Source organism: Tursiops truncatus, chromosome 16 (genome assembly GCF_011762595.2).
Source record: "Tursiops truncatus isolate mTurTru1 chromosome 16, mTurTru1.mat.Y, whole genome shotgun sequence".
Lineage (NCBI taxonomy): Eukaryota > Metazoa > Chordata > Mammalia > Artiodactyla > Delphinidae > Tursiops > Tursiops truncatus.
In genome coordinates this window covers 36,799,283-36,824,490 of record NC_047049.1, presented here as the reverse complement: position 1 = coordinate 36,824,490, position 25,208 = coordinate 36,799,283, and the positions used below count along the sequence as shown (strand labels likewise).

The following is a 25,208-nucleotide window of genomic DNA, read 5'->3' as shown; positions in this document are numbered from 1 at the left end:
AAGAAAAATCAATGTACAAATAGAGATGAAAAGGCCAAGTTTTGTAGTTGAGTGTCAGAGAAGATAATTTTGTAGGGTATTTTGAGTTTTCTAATTAATGCAATATGCATTGCGTAAAGCATGCATGTGTATTTCAGTACCTAGGTTCTAGTCCAAGCTTGTTTGAGAGTTTACAGCTTGCCGCTAGGAGACCTTCTGGTTTCAAATATCTGGCCCAGGTTTCTGCCTTCAAAAATTAAATGCTGGGAAGAAAGTTTTAAAATGTCATGAGCATCATAAAACATTATGCTTTGATCTTGACAAAGGTATTATTAGACAATCACCCAACTCATTTATAAATCTGGATTTATTTCTTTAGAAAATTGTCCAATTTTCACAGTTTCAGAGACAACACTTATAAATTACGTGGCATGGTAATTTTGCGAAACTCTGACACCAAATTGAAGGTATACTGGCAATGTGTTGAAAGTATACTGATGTGTGACGTTTCACTTGTTTTTTCTTTCAATCCTCAGTCACCTGATAACTCAGTTCAATGTGAATGGATCTTAAATAATGTAGAAAGAGATGTTTAAGGGCTTCAGAATCTATATCTACATACAACTACTTCCCTCACAAAATATGTGCCTTAAGACACTGTGCATAGTTCAATAAATATTCCTGGATTTGATTTTTATTAGACCTTTGTTCTGTTCAAGGATGGTAAATCTTTCATTCTTAGACTATATTTGTTACCACATGGTGTGGCTTAGTCCATGTCTAAAAATATTCATGATTCAGTCTTGCTTTGCAAAATTCAGTCTGTTTTTTTTTTAAAAATAAATTTATTTATTTATTTTTGGCTGCGTTGGGTCTTTGTTGCTGTGCGCAGGCTTTCTCTAGCTGCAGCGAGCGGGGCCTACTCTTCCTTGCAGTGCGCAGACTTCTCACTGCGGTGGCTTCTCTTGTTGCGGAGCACGGGCTCTAGGCGTACGGGCTTCAGTAGTTGTGGCTCGCGGGCTCTAGAGTGCAGGCTCAGTAGTTGTGGCGCACGGACTTAGTTGCTCCACGGCATGTGGGATCTTCCAGACCAGGGCTCGAACCTGTGTCCCCTGCCTTGGCAGGTGGATTCTTAACCACTGCGCCACCAGGGAAGCCCCCTCAGTCATTTTCAAATGTGCTTATTTCTGCTCTGTGTCACTGACAAAGGACTTGAGAGAGATATATTGATATTCACAATCTCTCCTCTAGAAGTATAATCCAGACACTACCTCATCATATAGCTCTATTTTTTGTAAAGAATTACTTTATACAAACAATTTACAGTAATAGTTTTAATTTTATGAATAAAAAATAAACAGTACTAACAAGATTAGTAACTGCTTTGCATTCACAAGAGAATCATAAAGCTATTTTTCAATAAACAACTTGATAGTTACATAATATTTTTCAAAATCAAGACGGCTCTTATTTGTAAATCGATAGCAAAACATCTAGAGGTATGCTGGTACACTGGCTCCTTGGAAAGGAAAACAAGGCTCTGACTTGTAGCGTTTGCCAATATCTGTGGTGACAACTGATAGACGATTTTGTTGAAGCTGGAATATTTATATACGAATCTCTAAACCGGCACACATACGCACACCATTCTATACAAATGTGCGTGCTTTGATTCTTCCTCAAAGGAGCCTCAGAAGAACAGTTTTTCTCGTGTGGCAGGATATGGATGGGACAGCCTCTTTATAAGAGCAACACAACTGAAAACAGATAACATGGATAACGCTGATACTCTCCTTTAGGAGAGACTGAGTTTGAAACATCACCCTTTTTTGACTGCAGTGGAGAATCCGACAGCTCCAGTGTTTCCTCTAGAAGGATTTTGACCACAGTGAACTCCACTGAGCAAAAAAAACATTAGAAATACAAAGCTCTTCCAAAACATTACCCGTGGCAACCATAGTTATCCTCATACCATGGTGACCTCCAGATTGAGTGGTCCACAGACCAACAGTCCAAGATGGAAGTAGAATCCAGTCCTTTTTGTACTTCTTCATATGAGGTCATAATGATTATGACGCTTTCCTTAGCAGTAATTCAATCTGGGAAAATTTTAATCTCTGTGCAATATCCAGGGAACTCTCACCATGCTGAGGAGAAAAAGAAATCATAGCTATTTATCTCCAAGAAAGTCAAATGTCAATGCAATGACAATGTCATCCTATTAATGCTAGAACCGAATGACAGACAATGTTGACTGTCATTCGGTTCTAGCATTAATAGGATAACTTGATTCCTTAATGAGGACAATTGATTTGCTCTTAACAACTTCAGAGGCAATTAATTTATGTCAACACAAAGCCAAAGTTAGAAGGTTATGATGATAGAAGAACCTCAGACCAAGGTCCAAAGATCCTTACCTTGTTCTTTATCATGGGGTCTGCACGGGCTGCAAGGAGCAGAGGGATGAGAGTCTGGTTTTTCATTTCGCAGGCGTAATGTAGCGCAGTGCAGCCATACTGAAACACAAAGGATCGACATCAGTTGGAATCCTTACACACTGCAGCATATGGCTTCTTTAGCAAGCGCTTTTCATATTTTGTAATGTACAGCTAAGCCAAACAAACAGTCTGAAAACCATCTTTGTGGAACTATTTCACGCAAGTAAACTTCTGAGAGAAGAAAATGAGTGCAAAGGTTTGGGGCCAAAGGTGAAGACAAAACCTTATAAACAGGGAGAAGTTAGCCAATGGTACTCCTGTTATCGCTGTTCTTACAGTCATTTGGATTTCTCTTTGACCTTTGTCCTTATCTTTCCTTAGTTTGCAGATGGGACCCTTCTCACCAGTGGGTTGGGATCTTGGCTGCAGCAGCAGCTGTTAGGATTCATTGAGCACTTACTATGTGCCAGGCACTCTGCCCAACGCTTCACATAATGATCCCTATAAGACTGCCAACAAACACATGAAAGAATGCTCAACATCACTAATCATTAGAGAAATGCAAATCAAAACTACAGTGAGATATCATCTCACACCGGTCAGAACGGCCATCATTAAAAAATCTACAAACAATAAATGCTGGAGAGCTTGTGGAGAAAAGGGAACCCTCTTGCACTGTTGGTGGGAATGTAAATTGATACAGCCACTATGGAGAACAGTATGGAGGTTCCTTAAAAAACTAAAAATAGAATTACCATATGACCCAGCAATCCCACTACTGGGCATATACCCTGAGAAAACCATAATTCAAAAAGAGTCATGTACCAAAATGTTCATTGCAGCTCTATTTACAATACCCAGGACATGGAAGCAACCTAAGTGTCCATCGACAGACGAATGGATAAAGAAGATGTGGCACATATATACAGCAGAATATTACTCAGCCATAAAAAGAAACGAAATTGAGTTATTTGTAGTGAGGTGGATGGACCTAGAGTCTGTCATACAGAGTGAAATAAGTCAGAAAGAGAAAAACAAATACCGTATGATCCCTATAAGTAAGGACTAGTGATGTTCCCATTTTACAGATGAGGAAACCGAGAGTCCAGTATGTTTAAAACTTGCCAAAACTCACATAGGTAAAAAGTGGCAAGCCTAGGTTTACACATAGGCATTCTGACTCCAGCTTAACTACTGACGGTGGAATTTTGTAATCAGAGCCTGCATTTTTCTTAACTCCCCACCAGTGGTGGGGCAGTTCTTTTAAAAATATTCTATATTCAATAAAAATGTTATTCCCATGAGTTCAGTGACAGAATATAAACAATATCAAGGTTGCCTGACGCAGTAAAAAGGAAAGAAGGAAGGAGGGGAAGGAAGCAGAAACTAAATGTACAAGTGTTTCAGAAAATAAAGCGAGCAACTTTATAGTTGACAAGTACACTACCCACAAATACCATTTGCAATGTTATTTCAAAGTGACTAAAAATATAAACTTACACAATCTGTAGCATTAACTTCGGCACCAGCGTTAAGTAGCATTCGTACAAGAGACTCATTCTGCTTTGTCTTTGATACCTATGACAAACAGCAAGCACAAGAACAAGAGAGGTTTATTTACAAACATTGTCTCCCTCTTACGTCTGGACTATTCCAATCAATAGGCTTCATTTTAATCCCAACACCCCTACGCGTCTATGCATCTTTCTTAAACTCTTCCCCACTTCCTCACTGCTCTTTAATATTAATTAGGTAAAGCCATGGTTGTCAGAGTGTGGCCCTGGAGTAACAGTATCAGCACCTTGGGACCTAAAAATGCAAAATCTGGGGCCCTACCCCACTCCTGCCAAATCCTACTGAGGATGGAGTCCAGTGGCCGGTCTTTCCCTTCCTTGGTCAAAACCCTTCTATCATCCCATTGCTCCGGGGGCTAAAGCAAAGTCTTCAGCCTGTGACAAGGTGCCATATATTTTTCCCTCTGCTTATGGCCCCAGGCATCTCATCCACAGCCCCGGCTCACCTTGGCCTCGGTTAGTCTTTCATTCCCACCAGGCTCCCCCGTGCCATAGAAGAGCTGCCCTGAATGTTTCTTCTGCCTAGAAGCCTCCTCTCTCCTCTTTGCCTGGTAAGTTCATCTTTAATATCTCAGCCCAGGCCCCTCTCCCTCCAGGAGGCTGTCCCTAACCTACCTGTCCAGGCGACATCCCTCTCCTCTGGGCTCTCCTAACACTGACCACCTCTCTCTACCAACTACCTCATAGGAACTTCACATGTGTTCTGTCACTATTGGATTAATGACTTATTCTTCACAATAGAAGAATAAGTGGCACAGTGGTTAAGAATCCGCCTGCCAGTGCAGGGGACACGGGTTGGAGCCCTGATCCAGGAAGATCCCACATGCCATGGAACAACTAAGCCCATGAGCTACTGAGCCTGCGCTCTAGAGCCCGCAAGCCACAACTACTGAAGCCCGAGCGCCTAGAGCCCATGCTCCGCAACAAGAGAAGCCACTGCAGTGAGAAGCCCACGCACCTCAGTGAAGAGAAGACCCCACTCAGCGCAACTAGAGAAAGCCCGCGTGCAGCAGCGAAGACCAATGCAGCCATATAAATAAATAAATAAATAGATAGATAGATAAATAAATAGATAAATAAATAAATAAATTTTAAAGAAAGAAAAGAAATAGTAGGGAGGGGATTCTTTTTAATATCCAGGATTTTTGCTTTTCCTTCAGAAGATTCTTAAACAAATTTAATTTATTTTTCCTAATAAACATTGCACAGATGATTTTACCATTGACTGATTTACCGGGCTACCTTTCTTCTTGCTTTACTTCAGTCATAGCATTGCATGTATGTTAGAGATGCCATTTGCAGAATACAAACGAAGAGCTTACTTTGTTACTTTTTATTTACATCTCACCAACTTGGCAAAATTTAATGACTCATGCTGTCGATCTCTTACTCATTTGTACTCATTTATCTTTTGCTCTCACGAGTGTTGTACTCACCATGAGGAAATAGCCAATAAGCAGGACAGGCATTAAGAGGATAATGAGTAGATAATCAAAGAAGGTAAATCTTTTCTTCACAGCATAATGCAAGCAGGTTCTCTGTTTCTAAAAAATTAAGAAAAGGACTATTTATTAATAAAATATTGTTTTAAATTGCATATTTTTAGATTACCCTATCAAAAAATTTAGTCCACACTTTTTATTTTTGTGGTATCCATGGCACCTCTTTCTGTGGAATAAATCTAATTAATAAACCCAGAATTCCATTGACCAGAATATTGAACACAGTACAGTCTAAAGGAAAAGTTGGGCCATAGAAAGACAAGTGAAATGTACCTTTTACTAATCATCAAAAGACAGATTCTCACATTCATTTTGGTTTGGGGAAAAAAATACATGGAGATATAAACATAGGACAATTTAGTATGAAAACCTATAGTTACTCCTTAATCATCTATTGTACACAATTATTCATTTTGTGGTTTGTTTATAGGAAAATTTTAACCACATGGCAATTTTTCCATGTTCTTACATGAACACAAGCAGTGCCAGACGAATGGAAATAACTCAGTTTAATTCTTCAAATACATGAATAATTATCAGGTGACAGATTTAAGCTTCTAGGAATTGCGGGGGTTATAAAACCTCAGGGCCTCATAATCAAAGCAAAGGTAGACCGAAACACGCACAAATAAGTGTAATGCAAAACAAGCTATGGTGACTGGAATTCCAACCAAATCAATGAGAAGAGAGGAAAGTCAGGAAGAAAAGAGAAGTTCATTTCTACTCTTCTTAAATAAGAATATTTTTGTTTTTCTAATGGTATCTGTGTTCTCTGTAAAAATTTTGCAAACTAGACAAGAGTATAAGGATAGAATTTAAAATCACCCATTATCCAACAGCCCAGAGTTAACTGTTGATAGTTTGCTGTATCTTCTTCCAGTCTTTAAAATGCATATATGTGGAATTTTTCAGTGTAGGATCATACTGCACATGCAAAATTATACCTGCTTTTTTTTTCAGTTAACATGTAGAATATGTGCATTTTCCTATGCCATTTAATATTTTTAAACATGTAACTGTTATGGCTGCACTGTTTACTCTTCTATGGAGCTGTTCGAATTTATTTAGCCAAACCCTACCTGTTGAACATTTCAAGTAATTTTAACTTTTCATTTTCACAAATAACATTGCTTGAATCCTCATGTATAAAGCTTTGTCAACATTTCTAAATGTGTCCTTAGCATAAGTTTCAAAAGATAGAATTCCTGGCATACAAGGAAGGCATTGATGCCCCTCACACTGTACTGCTAAATTGTGCTCTGGTAAAATGATAATGATTTAAACTCCCTTCCTGATCAGCATTAGATTTTCTGTCTTCATCCTGGTCAATCTGGCACACCAAAACAAACAAACAACACAACCAAAAGATATCTCTATGTTTTAGTTTAATTTGCTTTCCATACAATCCGTCACTCTGTTAGGCATGTATGTACATCTGTACCAACACCAGAGCTTTTTGTTTGCTTGCTTTTAAGGCCTCTGTTTAGTACTTCTGAAGAGAACTCAAATATAGACTTAAGAAACGGGAAAGCACCAATTCAGATTATTAATGTACAAGGATTAGTATTGGGGAAAATGGAAAAGATTAAACCTTTAAAAACCATTGAAAATGTTTTTTAAATGGACAGTTGCAAACCAAACACTTCTCATAAAATCTCTGCTAAGGTATCCACTGAAGTCCTTCCCAGGATTTCCATAAGCAGCCTGGCTCAGGTTCTCTGCAAAACAGAGATAAGCATGCCTCCTCAGCCCTGTCCCTGTGTTGACAAACATCTCCCTCCCTCAGCTTCCTAACCAGCAAGTCTCCTGAGAGGGCACAAACCCAGAGACATCTGTCTTGGCCACCCCATCTCACCACAAGGCCAGACACCTGGTTCTTCAGCTGGGTGCTGGGGCAATCATGTCACACTCCACTAAGCAGCCTATCTGTTAGATTAACACAGCCATGACTTGCTTTTAAACCCAACCCACAAAAAATAGGAAGCACAAACAAGAAAATCCAGTAGTGGACTTCCCTGGTGGCACAGTGGTTAAGAATCCGCCTGCCAGCGCAGGGGACACGGGTTTGAGCCCTGGTCCAGGAAGATCCCACATGCCACGGAGCAACTAAGCCCATGTGCCACAACTACTGAGCCCACGTACCACAACTAGTGAAGCCTGCGGGCCTAGAGCCCGCGCTCTGCAACAAGAGAAGCCACCGCAATGAGAAGCCTGTGCACCACAACGAAGAATAGCCCCTTCTGGTGGCAACTAGAGAAAGTCCACGGATAGCAATGAAGACCCAATGCAGCCAATAAATAAATAAATAAAATTTTAAAAATTAAAAGAAAGTCCAGTAGTGATCCATTTTCTGATAATATATTATTACTCCCAATGAGCTAGACTTTAAACTGACTTGGAAGGGAGAAGTGGGGCCCTACAGGCTATTTTCCCTCATTGAATGTACTTGAGTGGGTACAGGGCGTTCATAATTATTACAAAGAGTGACTTTTTATATTTACTTAGTGTACTTTAAATGTTGCCTTTACTATGATGCAGACACTGGATGTTCCCAAGGGGTTCTGAAAGGATGTTCATGGCACGTCCTGCTCTTCCTTAGTTCTGAAGACTCCAAGTCAGCTAATAATACATATGTAAGTATATTCTTCATGCCTTTCTGTCTGGTTTCAAGTAGTCTCTGGTTCGTGAGCATATTTGTTCTTGGCAAATTTCTCACTGAAATTCTTTTATTCCACAAGCAAATTATAGGACCTTCTGGAGATCAGAACATTGACAGAGTAGGTAAAAATCTAACTAATGAAATAGCACCACCAGGTCAATACTTGTTCTCCAGGAAATCTTTCCTTTTACTTCTGTAATAGTGAGGAAGAGGAGTAGGGAGAGAGGAAGGGCAAAGAAAAGCATGGGGGGGGGAGGAGGAAAAGAAAGGAAGACGCTCTATCCAGACAAATGAGTGAACCATTTTTTTTTTTTTTTTTAGAAATACAAGGACATAATCAGACATGAAACCCACAAAATATGTCTGTCTTTGACCTATGTTTTATTTTGCTTTTTAGCCTGGTAATATGGCCTCAGTGTGTGTCAGTCTCTCTAAAGTAAGGCCCCCCAAAACTGTTGGTGTTAGGAGCTACAAACAGTAAGCAAATGACATCCACTGCTTCCATTGGTGCGAGGAGAAAGGAACTACCATGGTCATGGCCTTACCCGGTTTTTGAGGTTCACATCAGCGTTTCTTCTGAGGAGGAAGGAAACGATTCTCAGGTGCCCTCGCCTGCAAGCGCAGATCAGGGGGGTGTCTCCATTAAAGCCATCTTGAACGTTGATACAGTTGCCGTCTTCCTTCACCCACTGCCACACTTGACCCAAGTCATTCTGATAGGCCGCCTGGCAGATGGGCTGAGGAGAGGAAAACAAAAGCAGGTTTTGAAATATAGGAATAATTAAACCACACCAAGAAAAAAAAAATCACCCGACACCTTAAAATCCCGTGTTTCCCAATTGTAATCTACTGCTTTGTTGATGAGATTTGGGGTCTCAGTTATGTCTAGCCATAAGTCTAGAACAAGGGTTGGGCCACCAGGGATCCCTTACTATTCCCTAAATTGCTTGGCACACAGGAATGTTCATTGAATGGACGAATTAGTGAAAAGATGGATGCAATATTGCCAACTCAGTAAGGAAAGTGTGTGTTGAGTTCATGGATAAATGATGCCTGTTAGAAAAGCAGGTTTCTACTCAAGACAAAATCTGCATATCGGAGGAGTTTAGTAATGGGACACTAAGTAATGGGACAAAGACGCATGGCCCCCTGTACTCAAGGAAATCTGCACAGTGGGAAAGAGCTATTTTAGACAAATAATATACAAATAACGAATTATGCAGTTAGCTGCAACTAGATGCTTTTTATTTTAGAAAGCATTATAAGGAATTTTGCAAAGCACGATGGGAGTTTAACAGCAAGATCTGAGCAGACATCATCTTGCCTACTTTCCCTCTCTTCTCTCCCTCTGGACTTTTCTCTCTCTCTCTCTTTTTTTTTTTTTTTTTGCGGTATGCGGGCCTCTCACTGTTGTGGCCTCTCCCGTTGCGGAGCACAGGCTCCGGACGCGCAGGCTCAGCGGCCATGGTTCACGGGCCCAGCCGCTCCGCGGCATGTGGGATCTTCCCGGACCGGGGCACGAACCCGTGTTCCCTGCATCGGCAGGCGGACTCTCAACCACTGCAACACCAGGGAAGCCCTGGATTTCTCTCTTTTTTCCAATATCTCATGTTTAGTTTCTTCTACTGGGGCCTCTGCCCTTACTCTACAAAACAAACAAAAAACCAAAAAAACAGCCACTTTTTCACTTCTCTCTTCACCTGGCTAACTGCTAGCTCATCCTTCATGTCAAAACTTATTTTCATTTTATCTGTCTTTCCTGAGTCCAGCATTCCTTCACAGCAACTGACAAAACTATACCTCTTTTCTTAATTATTTATAATTGTGTGTTGAAAGCTACTGTGAACGAGGAGGGGTTGAGGCCACAGTGAGTGAGAGAAAGCACTGAAGTTCAGGCTATAAATTCCACATGAATAGAGGCTACTTCACTCCATTCACTGCCATAGCCCCAACATATATATAACACAGTGCTGGGCACATGGTAGGCACACATTAAATAGTTTCAGATTGATTTTAATTAGTATACAAAAGCACTTAGAATACGTGGCACATGAATGATGCTCAGTTTATGGAGGTTCTTATAATTGCTTATTAAGTATTAATTAAATTAATTAGCGATATCTGCCAAGAGGTAAAGAAGTGATGGTCAGAGCTGTTGCAGGAGAAATCAGAAAAAGACATGGTCCAGATGCAAAGGAGGCAAAGTTTTTTTTTAAACTTAGAAAATTAAATTAAATTACTAGACATCACATAGTGTTTTGTTGCATGAGGTAAAAGCAGCTGAAAAGGTTCTATGCTGTTATAAACGCTGTCTCCACTAGGGGGCAGCTCAGGGTCATAAAAGCACTGACAACATAAGTCTATAATCCGAGGGGACGGGAAAAAGTCTGTTAGAATTAGCTCTATGGAAAAATCTACTTCATTTTTTTAAAAATTTCACATACACCAATGAAAATTTGCCACTGATGACTACTACTCACGGGCTAGCACTTGGGAACTGATGGTCTTCTACGCAGAACTTGAAAACAGGCAGCTATAGAGTTAATTTTTCTGCTAAAAAGTAAAATGCCTTCCTGGCTCTCTTAGACATCACATACAAATTGTTAATTCTTCTTTTCCTAGCATTTTAACTTACAGTATTTCAAAAGCTGGAGTTTTTCATGTAGTGATCTGGCTTTCCAGGTTCTCTTTAAAAATTGAAAGATTTGGCAACGCTGGGCCCACATGCACACAGGACACCTCACAAAGCTTGCTCTGCTCGGGCGCCTCAAAATCTTCCCTGAGAGTTAAGCATAAGAGGAGAGGAAAAGTGGAGAGTTTTCCTGCAAGAGTCGCACGGGGTCTTGGAGTGTTTCTCAATCCCACTTGAGCAATATTACTTCCAATATTAACCTGACCTTATTTTTCCATCTTTCTTAGGCTGCCTATTTCCTAGACACACAGTTTCTGTGCTTAGCAGTACCTGCTAAAAAAAAAAGTTTAAAAGTTTCCAGAAGGAAGATAGAGTTAAGAGAATCAAGTGCAAGGTAAGATTGCTGGATTTGATCACTAATGACCATTCAGAGATGAATTTCATACAGTGTCAGACAAAAGGCAGAATACAGGGGCCTGGGTTCGCGGTCTATGAAGAATTGGAGTGTGATCAGAGAGGAATTCGTGGTAAGTTTGGTAGTGAAAGCTAAGCGGGAGCTAGTGAGTACCCAGAGGGGTGTAGCAACGTCCAGCCAAAGTTCTGCACGTTTATAGGCAAAGTGGTGGCTTCAAGTGGTTATAAATACAGGCACTGGACACAAACTTTCTGGTTCCAATCTCAACTCTGCCACGAAACAGTTATGTTATTTGGACAACTTACTTAATCATTTGGTGCTCAGTTTCTTTCTCCATTTAATAATCACATCTTCTTTATCAGGTTACAGAAAGGATTAAGCATGACTGTATAGATGAAGCACATAACTCAGGTCTGACTCATAATAAACCCTCAATTAATGTAAGCTACTCTTACAGTTATTTTTAAAAAACATAGCAGCCAGTGAAGATGGGCAGAGGTGGTTATCAAATAAATAATTACCGAAAGCGAATGAAGAGATGATAGGATAGTGAACAAAAGTCGGAAGAATTAACCTTACTAAACAATGACAGTTTGGTTCTAAAGCCAAAGCAAGGGAGGAAAGATAAATATTCAGGATAGAGAGAACTTTACATTAGCTGAAATTTTTGCCAGAAAGTCTGAGGTTTGATCTTCATGCCTTATGTTAACATGTATTTATCATCAATAAATAGATAGACATAGATATTCAATAAACAACAATTATGTTTAAATACATGAATGGGTTAATGATGTAGGGGAGCAAAATTTGCCACCCCAAAATGTGCCTCTTTGGCATGAGGATTAATTTAGGCTGATTATTTTTAAGAAACTGAAGACTCAGAAAGTCTTTTTACCTCTCCCTCAGCTGCCTAAAGAATTTAGATAAAAGATTCTCTGACGTAAATCCTACCAATGTTTTCTTAGGTCAGTCTCCCGAGGCAATAGAAATAAAAACAAAAATAAACAAATGAGACCTAATCAAATTTACAAGCTCTTGCACAGCAGAGGAAACCATTATATAAAAAAAAGAGAGAGCCTACAGAATGGGAGAAAATATTTGCAAATGATGCAACCGACAAGGGCTTAATCTCCAAAATATACAAACAGCTCATACGACTCAACAGCAAAAATACAAACAACCCAATTGAAAAATGGGCAGAAGACCTTAATATACATTTCTCCAAAGAAGACATACAGATGGCCAGTGGACACATGAAAAGATGCTCAACATCACTAATTACTGGGGAAGGGATAAATTGGGAGATTGGGATTGACACATACACACTACTATATATAAAATAAGTAACTAATAAGAAGCTACTGTATAGCACAGGGAACTCTACTCAATACTCTGTGATGACCTATATGGGAATAGAATCTAAAAATGAGTGGATATACGTATATGTATAACTGATTCACTTTGCTGTACAGCAGAAACTAACACAACATTGTAGATCAACTATACTTCAATAAAAATTAATTTTTAAAAATCACTAATTATCAGAGAAATGCAAATCAAAACTACAATGAGGTACCACCTCACACCGGTCAGAATGGCCATCATTAAATAGTCTACAAATAGGGACTTCCCCTGTGGTCCAGTGGCTAAGACTCTGAGCTCCCAATGCAGGGGCCCTGGGTTCGATCCCTGGTCAGAGAACTACATCCTGCATGCCGAAACTAAGAGTTCGCATGCCGCAACTAAAGATCTCACATGCCGCAACTAAAAGATCCTGCATGCGGCAACGAAGATCCTGTGTGCTGCAACTAAGGCCCGGCTCAGCCAAATAAATAAATAATTGTTTTTTTGAAAAGTCTACAAATAGCAAATGCTGGAGAGGGTGTGGAGAAAAGGGAACCCTCCTACACTGTTGGTGGGAATGTAAGTTGGTGCAGCCACTATGAAGAACAGTACGGAGGTTCCTCAGAAAACTAAAAATAGAACTACCATATGACCCAGCAATCCCACTCCTGGGCATATACCTGGACAAAACTATAATTCAAAAAGATACATACACCCCTATGTTCATAGCGGCACTGTTCACAATAGCCAAAACGTGGAAACAACCTAAATGTCCATCGACAGATGAATGGATAAAGAAGACATGATACATATATACAATAGAATACTACTCAACCATTAAAAAAGAACAAAATAATGCCATTTGTAGCAACATGGATGCAACTAGAGATTATCATACTAAGTGAAGTAAGTCAGAAAGAGGAAGACAAATACCATATGATATCACTTATATGTGGAATCTAAAATATGGCACAAATGAACCTGTCTACAAAACAGAAACAGACTCACAGACTGTTGGTTGAGATCAGACTGTGGTTGCCAAGGGGTGGGGGGGAGGAGAGGGATGGACTGGGAATTTGGGGTTTGTAGATGCAAACTATCACATTTAGAATGAATAAACAACAAGGTCCTACTGTAGAGCACAGGGAACTATATCCAATCTCCTGGAATAAACCATAATGGAAAAGAATATTAAAAATAAGAATGTATACATGTGCAAAACTGATTCACTTTGCTGTACAGCAGAGACTGGCACAACATTGTAAATCAACTCTACTTCAATTAAAAAAAAAGTGGGGGTGAGGGACCCCTGTTCTGGAATAGAGCTTTCAGCAGAGATCTCTGCAAAGAGTATGGGGAAAACCCAGCAGGGCCTGAAGATCAGAGTCCACTCTGTGTCCCATTGTCTCTGCAGGCCCAGCAAACATTTATTTACCAAACATTTGCTTTTTCATCTTTTGTGAATTATATTCCTCCCCTTCAAAGTCCCAAATCACTACCCCCAACACCCTCTCCGTCTTTAGCTGAAGATGGTATTTAACGTGAGGGTTTCAGCCATTTTGGTGAATTATTCAGTTTTCCTGGGTCTCTCCCAAGTATACATGTTATTAAAATTTTGTTTGATTTTCTCCTATTAATCTTTCTCCTGTCCATTTAATTCATAGACCAGCCAGAAGAAGAGGAAAGGTACGTGCCTGGCTTTCAAAATAGCTGATAACTGGGTGCTAGAGGCCCACCCCAGTCCCACTTTGTATCTCCCTTTTCCAGGCCCTAAAATTTAAGTGCCTCTGGGGAGCACAAGACACGTTTAGTTTGTTGATGATTAACTAAACTATTCTGTATGGGTTATTTAACATAACCGTGTTTTACACTGCTCCAAGTAAAATAGATATCACGGCTGGAAAAATATTTCACATTATTTTAGTACCATGGAGGAATTTGAGCTGCTTGCACTGTAATAGAGGTCTTGAAAAGCAAAGTTTCCTTCCCCACCATCCCCACTTTCAGTATTGCTTCCCCTGAAGTATAGTGGATCCTCCCTAATTGTCAGTCTAAAGAAAGAGACTTTGGAACTCTGCCTTGATAAGTTGCTTATTAACCATCTCCATGCTGAAGCTCCCCCCATTTAAAATGTTCCCTGGGCTTCCCTGGTGGCGCAGTGGTTGAGAGTCCACCTGCTGGTGCAGGGGACACGGGTTCGTGCCCTGGTCCGGGAAGATCCCACATGCCGCGGAGCGGCTGGGCCCGTGAGCCATGGCCGCTGAGCCTGCGCGTCCGGAGCCTGTGCTCCGCAACGGGAGAGGCCACAACAGTGAGAGACCCACGTACCGCAAAAATAAATTAATTAATTAATTAAAAAAACAATAAAATGTCCCCTCGCAATTTCTGAGGAGAATCTGTGGCTTTTGATGCAACACGGTTCAGATAGTGTACAAGATAAACGTGTACACTAATGAAGTATCTTCCCAGAAAAGGCAAGAAGATGTTTTCTTCCTCTTCAACTTAGGAAATCTTAGGGAATGATAATGAAGGCTTTATTTTATTCGTACAATAAATCTCAAGGCTTTCCTTCTGATGACTCATTTCTTCACATACTGTGATTTAAATTTCTTAGTAAATTCTTTCTTTCAGATAAATAAAAAAGGCACAGGAATTTTTTTTTTTTTTTTTTGTCTTAGGTCCACCTTAGCCTTTATGTGACATAAAGGACAGTCCCAGAAGTTGTTGGATTATGAGGATAGTAACAGTGAAGGGGAAACCAAGGAAGGACACACATTTATCTATTTTGTATTCCTTCTCCAACAAGGTCTTTCTGAGAATATGATGTCTTCACGGCCAGGAAGTTAAAGAAGTTTCGTTACCACACTTGAGACCTGAGAAGCTCTGAGGCCGGGGCAGGGCAAGAAAGTCTTTGCCTCCAATCATGAGGAGAAAGGGCGGAGGAAGGGTGGCTTCTAGCTGCTTGATCTAGCAAATCGGAGGCCCTGATATCTCCCTACTACCTCAGACCACCAAAGACGTAAATGCAGGGCTTTGAGGAAGCAGTAGTGTCACTCTCACTGCCTCCTGGGCTCCAGGACTTTCTGCCAAACAATGGCTGCCCAAGGGTGAGGATGACCATGTTAAACTGACATTATTTAGAATTACTGGAGCACCGTGATGACAAAAAGCAAATCTACCTTTAGTCAGTAATATTAGTCTCTAAATTTGGAATAGACAATAAAACTTCTTATTGCCTGTACCTAGATGAACTGCTCTCACCCATACCTTTCATATACCGCTCAGTTATTCCAACTGGCCCAACTTCCCATGCTTCAGATTCTCCATACATACACCCCTTGTCCGGAACACGCTCCCCAAGATTCCCAAGACTAGATTCGTATTCCTCAGAGTTCAGCTCGAATGTCATTACCTCACTGGGGCCTTTCAGGTCAAATCTAATTACATATACACACCCCTCTTATATACTCTCTCTTTATCCTGTGGCTTCCTTGATTTCTCTTTCACTACTTACAATTACTTTTTTTAATTTGTATATTCATTTTACACTGGTAGCTCCAAGAGGTCAAGATCTACTCTTATTCATTTATCACTATGTACCAGGAGCTAACATGTGCCTGGAATATAGTATGTGATCAATAAATATTGTTGATTAAATAAATGGATGACTGAGTGAATGAATAAATATTTACAAATGTTTAGTGATGGTTTCTGTTCATACATTGAAGTTATCATTTCCTTTTTAAAATGTGATTTAGTATCACATTATCACTTGTAAAATACTTAAAATATACAAGGAAAGAATCAAGAAATCAATTGGGATAGAAGCTATTTGGTGCTCTTTTTAAAATATACAATGCCAGGGCTTCCCTGGTGATGCAGTGGTTAAGAATCCGCCTGCCAATGCAGGGGACATGGGTTCGAGCCCTGGTCTGGGAAGATCCCACATGCTGCAGAGCAACTAAGCCCACGAGCCACAACTACTGAGCCTGCGGGCCACAACCACTGAAGCCTGCGCACCTAGAGCCCATGTTCCACAACAGGAGAGGCCACCGCAATGAGAAGCCTGCACACCAAAGTGCAGAGTGGCCCCCGCTCGCCGCAACTAGAGAAAGCCTGTGCACAGCAACGAAGACCCAACACAGCCAAAAATAAATAAAATAAAATAATTTTTTAAAATAAATAAATATACAATGCCAAAATCTTGAAAGGATTCAATACACAAACTAAGTAGATAGAGATTGTGAAGGGGGCATTTTTTTCAATTGCTTTTGCCTTTCCTTTTCCCTTATCATGGAAGGACACAGTGTTTCATGCTGAACCGGATCTCACCCAACTATCCTGTTTTATATATCAAAACTGTGACCAGAAGAGGTTAAGTGATTTACGCCAATTGCCCCGAGTTTCTGGCACAATAGGGACTAAATTCTAGGTTTCCTGGGTTTCCAGTCCAATGGCCTTCCCATTCATTGCATCTCTATTCTTGTTCCCCCTGAGTTCTCCTCCTCGATGGTACCAGCTCTCCCAAAAAACCCTGCTCAGCCTCAATTGCTTTCTCTGGACACTGTATATTTCAATATGATCCCCTTCTTCTTTAAACCATATGCTCTTTTTCTATGGTAACATCTTCCTGTCTGAAAAACAGATATATTCCTAAAACATTAACATTAAGAGTGTGTGTATGTGTGTGTGTGGGTACCACTGTTCATAGGTAACTTTAACATTAGACTTTCCCCAAGTTTAAAGGGATATATGATTGTAATATAATTTTCTAGATATTCCTTTTAAGGCCTTGTTTCCCCAGTTGACAAGGACAAGAGCCTGGAGAAGATTCTATAGATCTCCTAAGCACAAATTCTTGAGCTCTTTAAGTTCCTATACAGCTTCCTTCTTTCTAATTTTTGTAATACTTTGCAGTGTGCAACACTTCTCTACAGGTTGGGAGTAAAATGTACCTCATTGGAACCTGGATTTAGTTTACCCTATTCTTCTAACAAAGGGAAAAGGACAACAGTGTAACTTCGTGGGGAAGAGTGCTGGCAAAAGAGCAGAGTGGTTAAGACCGGCTTATTTATGGAGGGTGACATGCCTGTTGAGAGAGCTTTAGGGAAAGAACTTAGCATGTTCATCAGGACATGAGCACAACTTCCCTGAATGTACACAGGTCTCTAGCCAGTAAGTACTTTTTAGCTGCATAACTCTAGGCCAGTTCCTGAAACTATCTTTGCCTCAGTTTTTTCACTTGTAAAATAAGGATAATCATAGTGACTCTCTTATGTGGTTGGGTGAGTATTAAATGAGTTAATACACTTAAAATGTTTAGAACACAGCCAGGCACATAATAAAGGCCTAATTAAATACTTGTTATTATTGTAAATAGTATGAGCAGGTATGTGTGATAAGGGTTTAAATCAGCGGTCCCCAACCTTTTTGGCACCAGGGACCTGTTTCATGGAAGACAATTTTTCCATGGACCGAGGGAGGGGGGGATGTTTTGGGGATGATTCAAGTACATTACATTTATTGTGCACTTTATTTCTATTATTATTACAATGTAATATATAATGAAGTAATCATACAATTCACCATAATGCAGAGTCAGTGGGAGCCCTGAACTTGTTTTCCTGCAACTAGATGGTCCCATCTGGGGGTGATGGGAGACAGTGACACCTGAAGTGTGCTGCTTATGTCCAGTCTGCTCCGTAAGATGCAGCTTAATTGTCACTTGCCACTCACAGATAGGGTTTTGATATGAGTCTGAAAGCAATTGATTTATTATGGTCTCTGTGCAGTCAAACCTCTCTGCTAATGATAATCTGTATTTGCAGCTGCTCCCCAGCGCTAGCTTCACCTCAGATCATCAGGCATTAGATTCTCATAAGGAGTGCACAGCCTAGATCCCTCACATGTGCAGTTCACAGTAGGGTTCGTGCTCCTATGAGAATCTAATGCAGCCGCTGATCTGACAGGAGGCGGAGCTCAGGCAGTAATGGGAGCGATGGGGAGCGGCTGTAAATACAGATGAAGCTTCCCTCGCTCGCCTGCCTGCTGGCAGCTCACCTCCTGCTGTGCGGTCTGGTTCCTAACAGGAGTTGGGGATCCCTGGTTTAAATGAATCAGCCCTGTTTAAAAGTCTGGCCTGCATAGCTGGGGGTGATCAATCCAAGCTTAGTTCTCTCACTGAGCTCTAAGCATATCCTCTACTGCAGAGGTTAGGACCCACTCTGGGACACCCCCTCATTCTCTCCTTCTTTCTTACACATATATTAGAAACAACCTAAATGTCCATCGATGAACACATGGATAAAGAAGATGTGGTATTTATACACAATGGAATATTATTCAGCCATAGAAGGAACAAAATTTTACCATATGCAAAAACAAAGATGGACCTTAAGGGTATTATGTTAAGTGAAGTAAGTCAGACAGAAAAAGATAAATACCACATGCTCTCACTTTTATGTGGAATCTAAACAACAACAATGAAAAACGACAAACAAACAAGCACACACACACACACACACACACACAAAAGCACATGAATATAGGGACTAGATTGGTGGTTGCCTGAGACAGGGCAGCAGGTCGGAGGTGTGAGAAATGGGTGAAGGGGGTCAACAGGTGCAAATTTCTAGTTATAAAATAAATAAGTCATTGGGATGTAATGTACAGCATGGTGACTGTAGTTAATAATACTGCGTTGCATGTTTGAAAGCAGCTAGGAATGTGGATCTTGAAAGTTATCATCAAAAACAAAAATTTGTGGGCCTCCCTGGTAGCGCAGTGGTTGGGAGTCCGCCTGCCGTTGCAGGGGACACAGGTTCCTGTCCTGATCCGGGAGGATCCCACATGCCGTGGAGCGGCCGGGCCCATGTGCCATGGCTGCTGAGCCTGCGCGTCCGGAGCCTGTGCTCCACAACGGGAGAGGCCACGACAGTGAGAGGCCCGTGTACCGCCAAAAAAAAAAAAACAAAAAATTGTAACTCTATGTGATGATAGATGTTAATGGACTTATTGTGGTGATCATTTTGCAGTATATACAAATATTGAATCATTCCTTTGTACACCTGAAACTAATATAATGTTATGTCAATTATACCTCAATAAATATATATATATGCTATATATATAATAGCATAACTATTAGCAATGCAAGCCTCCAGAGGGTAGCAGAATATGCATCCCAATCTACACCTCTTAGTGTAACAGTTATTTTGAACTTAAGGCAATTGAGAAGAAGCAGATACAAAGAATGTTCTCTGCCCTCCCCCTCTTTAGCTAAAAGCAGGACATAAATATGTGAAGGTGTTGCCCCTTCTCTGTCTACCAGGAAGGACAAAATTACCTTTGTCAGCCCAGAGAAGTCACCAAAGTAATCTACAGAGTAACATTTCTAACTAGCCCTTGTCTTCCATTAGCTCCCCTACATATTTGCCTTCCCTCAATTTGCTGCCTTAGAAACTCAAAGCACTTTTCCTTTGTCTTGCCACTCCTCTAAAAATTTATTTTTCTTTTGTTAAGATGCTATGCGAGCCCAAGTTCTAAGTACCTCTTTGAGTTACGCAAAGTAGTATCACTTGTGATACTGAGTTGCATGGAGACACCATTTATCCCAACACTACTTAAGATTATTGAGAAATAAAATATTGCCTGTCATATCAGTAAACAAAGGATGTCACAGTCATCAGCAATTGCGGTCACCACCAGCCGCCAAAGGTGAGCCGGTGAGCCCCGAGGGAATTTAGGAAGGAAACAAAGAATACCTGCCATCTAGCAGCCATCAGACTGCAGCCACTCCAAAGGTGAGCCCTGTGGAAGCTCAGGATATGAAAACACAGGATCCTGGCCCCATATAGCTGAGGTGCATATCAAAGGAGTGATTTTAGTGAGCACAGACTCTTGCATCTTCCCATACATAGAAAAGCACTAAATTCCTTAGCTTGACATATCTAGTTTTCTTTTATTAACAGTAACTTTTTCTTCCTACTACCTGCCCTTTGCTGCAAAACTCCTATCTGTCCTAGTTCACCCTCGCCTCCTTGGAGCAGTTTTCTCAGGGTTATTTGAGATCCTGCCTCCCGGGCTTGAAGTCCTCAGTGTGTCCGCTGAATAAAACACTACTCTCAATTTTTAGGTTGTGCATATATTATTTTAGTTGACACTATCTTTGATTCAATGTTAATTATGAGCTTTGAATAATTACTTATGAGCTTCTAGGTAAGTTAGGGTCTTTTAGGGGTGTGTGTATACGTGTGTGCGTGTGTGTGTGATTGTTGTATTTGCTTTCAAATATCATAGTAGATTCCACCTTGCTTTGTCCTCAGTATATCTGAAAAGTGAAAAGTTCATTCCACTTCCAGGGATATTCTCACTGATACTTATACGTATCAATGCCTTGCCTTGACTCAACCACTTGCCAAATCCACACCCCATCAACAAACAATTACACGCAAAGACTTCCTTAAGTAATTATTTCCAGGACCTAGACTGTAGACTACAGTCTGGCTTCGCACAGCATGGTCCAGGGCCAGCAGCATATTGCAGAGCTGAAATGCATTATCTTATGCCCCACCCAGACCTATAGAATAATAATCTGCATTTGAACAAGATCTTTGAGTGATCTCTATGCACATTTAAATTTGAAAAGCACTAGCCGAGAGCAGTGTTTCTCTCCCAGGGGTGGTAAACTGATCACCTACATCAGAATCACTTGGGAGGCTCCCCTAAAAAGCAGGTTTCTGAACCGTACCTCAAACTGAGTGAAACAGACTCTCTGGGGTAGGGGCCCTTGAAACTGCATTTTCAACAAGTTCCACTTCCTGGTGCTTAGGCAATCTAGGGCTTAAGAAAGGCCAGAGGGGCTTCCCTGGTGGCGCAGTGGTTGAGAGTCCACCTGCCGATGCAGGGGACATGGGTTCGTGCCCCGGTCCGGGAAGATCCCACATGCCGCGGAGCGGCTGGGCCCGTGAGCCATGGCTGCTGAGCCTGCGCGTCCGGAGCCTGTGCTCTGCAACGGGAGAGGCCACAGCAGTGAGGGGCCCGCGTACCGCAAAAAAAAAAAAAAAAAAAAGAAAGGCCAGAGTAGCATTTTAGAACATTACATGTGTTGACATTTTCATATATGTGAGTTCTTTACTAGCATAAAGTCATTGGGCAAGACATATCTAGAAATATAAACTAATCAAAGAAAAGTTGACTACAGAAAGACACACACACACACACACACACACACACACCCCTGGCATTAGACATAACTGCCAACACTGAGAAACTGCCTTTAGTATTAGAAGAAGCACCCAGAGAGGTTCTGTTGAGCATCTGCAATGAAATGCTGACCAACCGGTTATTTGTGTCAGAGAGGAAAGGGAGCAAATCATGAATAATAACGTCATTACACCTCTTGGACTCTTGTTGAAACATCACCCTCTTGTACTCCTTTGAAACGTTATTAACAATCTATTTGATTCTAATAGGTTACTCTCAATACAGGAAAAAGCATTTCTGTATCCATCAGCTGTGAAAAGAAAAAACTCAAAATATGAAAACTACATTCTGTTTTTATCCTTCTTCTATACAGGGATAGACTTTATTAGTAATTGCTAGAGGTGAAATCTCCTTTCAAATATCAAGCGGAAAGGCATTACTCTATACACACATTTCCATAAAAGAGCCAGGCTATCTTTAGTCTGTTCAGAAAATCCAGTTGAAGACAATTTTTACTTGTCCTCTAGATGTTTGACATCAGAAAACACAACTCCATTAACTCTCTTTTCATAAATTTCATTTTACAGATCCAGATTACCCCCTCAAACATCTGGACATCATGACATGTATACTATACGGCTCTCTACAAGCTACTATCTAGCTAAAGTTTTAGGATTGCAAAATAATTTGCCTTAAAATGTTAAAACATCAAAAAAACTAGCACACTGGGCTTTGTTTTAACTTAATGCTCTTACAGAAAGACAGACGAAAAGGAGGCATTAATGGGGATAGGAAATTCCATTTGAAAAGCATGAGCGATTTTTAACATCTTGGGAATCTTATTTCCAGAGAAGTTACATACCTCAGAGTATAGGATTCCCATGCTGGTCCTTCACAGACTTATTTCACAGCTTCTTGAATCTTCTGGAGGTATTTTCAATTAACATCAAAATCCTTCCCAGTCAAGAGAAAGGTCCCTAGAAGCCCAGGTCGGTGGCAAGTCCTTTCTTTCCACACCTGTGAGTGTTCTTCCAGCCACCTACACAGCAACACACCTTCCAGAGAGCCCAACCCAATGAAACAAGGGCATTAGTTTACCGTGTAATGAATCACCCAAGTTGCGCATCATCTAATGTTACAACCCCGAGGAACCGGTTTCTGAGTCATACCTACTCTGCCAGTGGTGACATGTGGAAAAAAAGGAAGCAGAGACGAGGGGGGAAGAAAAGTTCTCACACGGGCAGAAAGGACTCAGGGCTCAAAACAGGATATTGTGTTTAGGACATTTCCTAATTGAAATCTGGTTTTCAGTGGCTATTGACAGAGGCTAAGTGCAAACAAACTCGCTTGTTAGAACCATATATGTCTGCATAGGACTTGACCTTCATGAAAAATAATCTTTAAAACGGATGGATTATTGCTATCTTTATGCACACATAAGTTTATTTATTATTCTTTGATATTTTTTATTAATATAGACTAATTAAAATAATAAAGTCAATTTATGAGCTATAGTATTTTATATACATAAATGTGCTCATAATCACATTCAAGGGCATCTTTGAGTAAAGTTTGAGCAACTCAAATTTAAAAAACCTAAACTTGGGCTTCCCTGGTGGCGCAGTGGTTGAGAGTCCGCCTGCCGATGCAGGGGACGCGCGTTCGTGCCCCGGTCCGGGAAGATCCCACATGCCGCAGAGCGGCTGGGCCCGTGAGCCATGGTCGCTGAGCCTGCGCGTCCGGAGCCTGTGCTCCGCAACGGGAGAGGCCACAGTGGTGCGAGGCCTGCGTACCGCAAAAAAAAACAAACAAAAAAAAACCTAAACTTAAAAAAAAAAAACCTAAACTTTTTGAAATATCAGTCCCATTTACATTCTAATGAATTCAATTATACTAAAAGGTTTAAATTACATTTATAGTATTACCATATTTGATTTTCCTTTATAAGCACTTTAATTCTGAGCCTAGAGTAATATTTTCCCAGCTAAACAATCTTGTAAATCTAATAAACTAAACTTACTCTAATATAATAAATATTAAGTCATCCTAAACATTCTAATACTGTTTTTGAATTTAGTCAATTTATAACATTGCATTTTAAAATCATAAGTCTAAAATCAATTATTCTATTATACATCTATTACTCTCTTATACATTTTAAATGGAAACACCAGGCCACTTGGTCAAACGTGCTAACATGCCAAGTCTCTTAAACATCCAAGACATTTTATATACCAAATATGATACCAAATATTCACACATTTTCTCTGAACTTAACACAATCACAGCAAAGTGCTAAACTTTCCCAGAATTAAAACACCCATACACACACCCGTGAGAGAAAGCGTTCAACCATCCCAAGCAAACTGATGTGATCAGTTAAGGTTCTTTGTGGCCAAGATTTGGTGCCAGGATCCAAGGCCTGAGCCTATATATATGAGCCTATATATATATATGACTTAGCTTTGGGGCCAACCTCACAGGAGTTTTAAGAATTAGCTAATTCTTCTGTTGGAGACGGAAGCCTGCAATACCCACTAAGATTGCAGCTGACTTCCTCTTTGGCTTAGTTTCATTTTGCATTTCTTTATTTCCTAAGACATTTAAGTGTCTTTCCCACTGACTTAAATCTTTCACTCTCTTATGCAAATCTCTCGTAATCCCCTTTAGCTTTCTTTGTAACCTCTTCTAACTAATTTGTAGTTTCTGCAAACTCTTTTCACCCTAACTGAACTCAAATGTCTTTAGGGAATTCCCTGTCAGTCAGTCCAGTGGTTAGGACTGCGCTACCACTGCAGGGGACACGGGTTCAATCCCTGGTCAGGGAACTAAAATCCCACCTGCCATGTGGTGAGGCTCTAATTTCTTATCAGGACCGCAACTCCTCTATTTGGATTCTGCATCTCTCCCTTGAAGGTGTAAGGGTTCAGGACAAGCTGCCCCAAAATGTGCCACTTTGGCATGAGGATTATTTCGAACTAAAGGCAATCAAGATCCTGTGGGTTCAAGGGGAACTACTGCCTCTCCCTTAACTACCTAGAAGAACTTAAGTTGGGGGTTTTTCCCAGAAAAATGTTATTACTGGAGGTAAATTTTATCTAAGTGGCCCAATTAATATGGCAGGACAAATATTTAATTACTAAACATGTCCTCTTTTTATTATTATCCCATGAGTGAACTTCCTGTCCTTGGAAGCCCCAGGCCCCTGTCCCATTCCCTAGCTCAGGATAGCACACATACCTTATTTTACTTTTCTGTCACTGAAGCTCTCATGTATGTTGGGTTCCTATCTGTACAAAATTTAATCTGATTTTTTCCTGTTAATCTGTCTTTTGTCAATTTAATTCTTAGACCAACCAGAAGAACCTAGATGGGTAGAGGAAAGGTTTTTTTCCTTCCTGACAAAGGGTAGCAGAATGTGTCACCCTAAAATATGTCTTTTTGGCATAAGGATTATTTTG

At 40.5% G+C, this 25,208-nt stretch overlaps 1 protein-coding gene across 1 annotated transcript; it reads right to left on the bottom strand.

Annotated features, from left to right (window-relative positions):
- Positions 1–328: 328 nt before the first annotated feature.
- Positions 329–22,885, bottom strand: ANKRD22 (ankyrin repeat domain 22). The gene is made up of 6 exons (XM_019940272.3): positions 22,610–22,885; positions 8,698–8,889; positions 5,428–5,535; positions 3,918–3,995; positions 2,397–2,495; positions 329–2,126 (listed from the first exon to the last, which is right to left on the bottom strand). The coding sequence occupies exons 1-6, from the start codon at positions 22,628–22,630 to the stop codon at positions 2,049–2,051; spliced, it is 576 nt and encodes a 191-aa protein (XP_019795831.1). The 5' UTR covers positions 22,631–22,885; the 3' UTR covers positions 329–2,048.
- Positions 22,886–25,208: the final 2,323 nt, after the last annotated feature.

Bases quoted from the DNA above. Each gene is read 5' to 3' on its own strand.
- ANKRD22 (XM_019940272.3), bottom strand. From the start codon at position 22,630: ATGGGAATCCTATACTCTGAG. The intron at 8,890-22,609 runs GTATGTAACTTC...TCCTCTCCTCAG, and splicing joins TGGGAATCCTATACTCTGAG to CCCATCTGCCAGGCGGCCTA. The intron at 2,496-3,917 runs GTAAGTTTATAT...TTTGTGTTTCAG, and splicing joins AAGTTAATGCTACAGATTGT to TATGGCTGCACTGCGCTACA.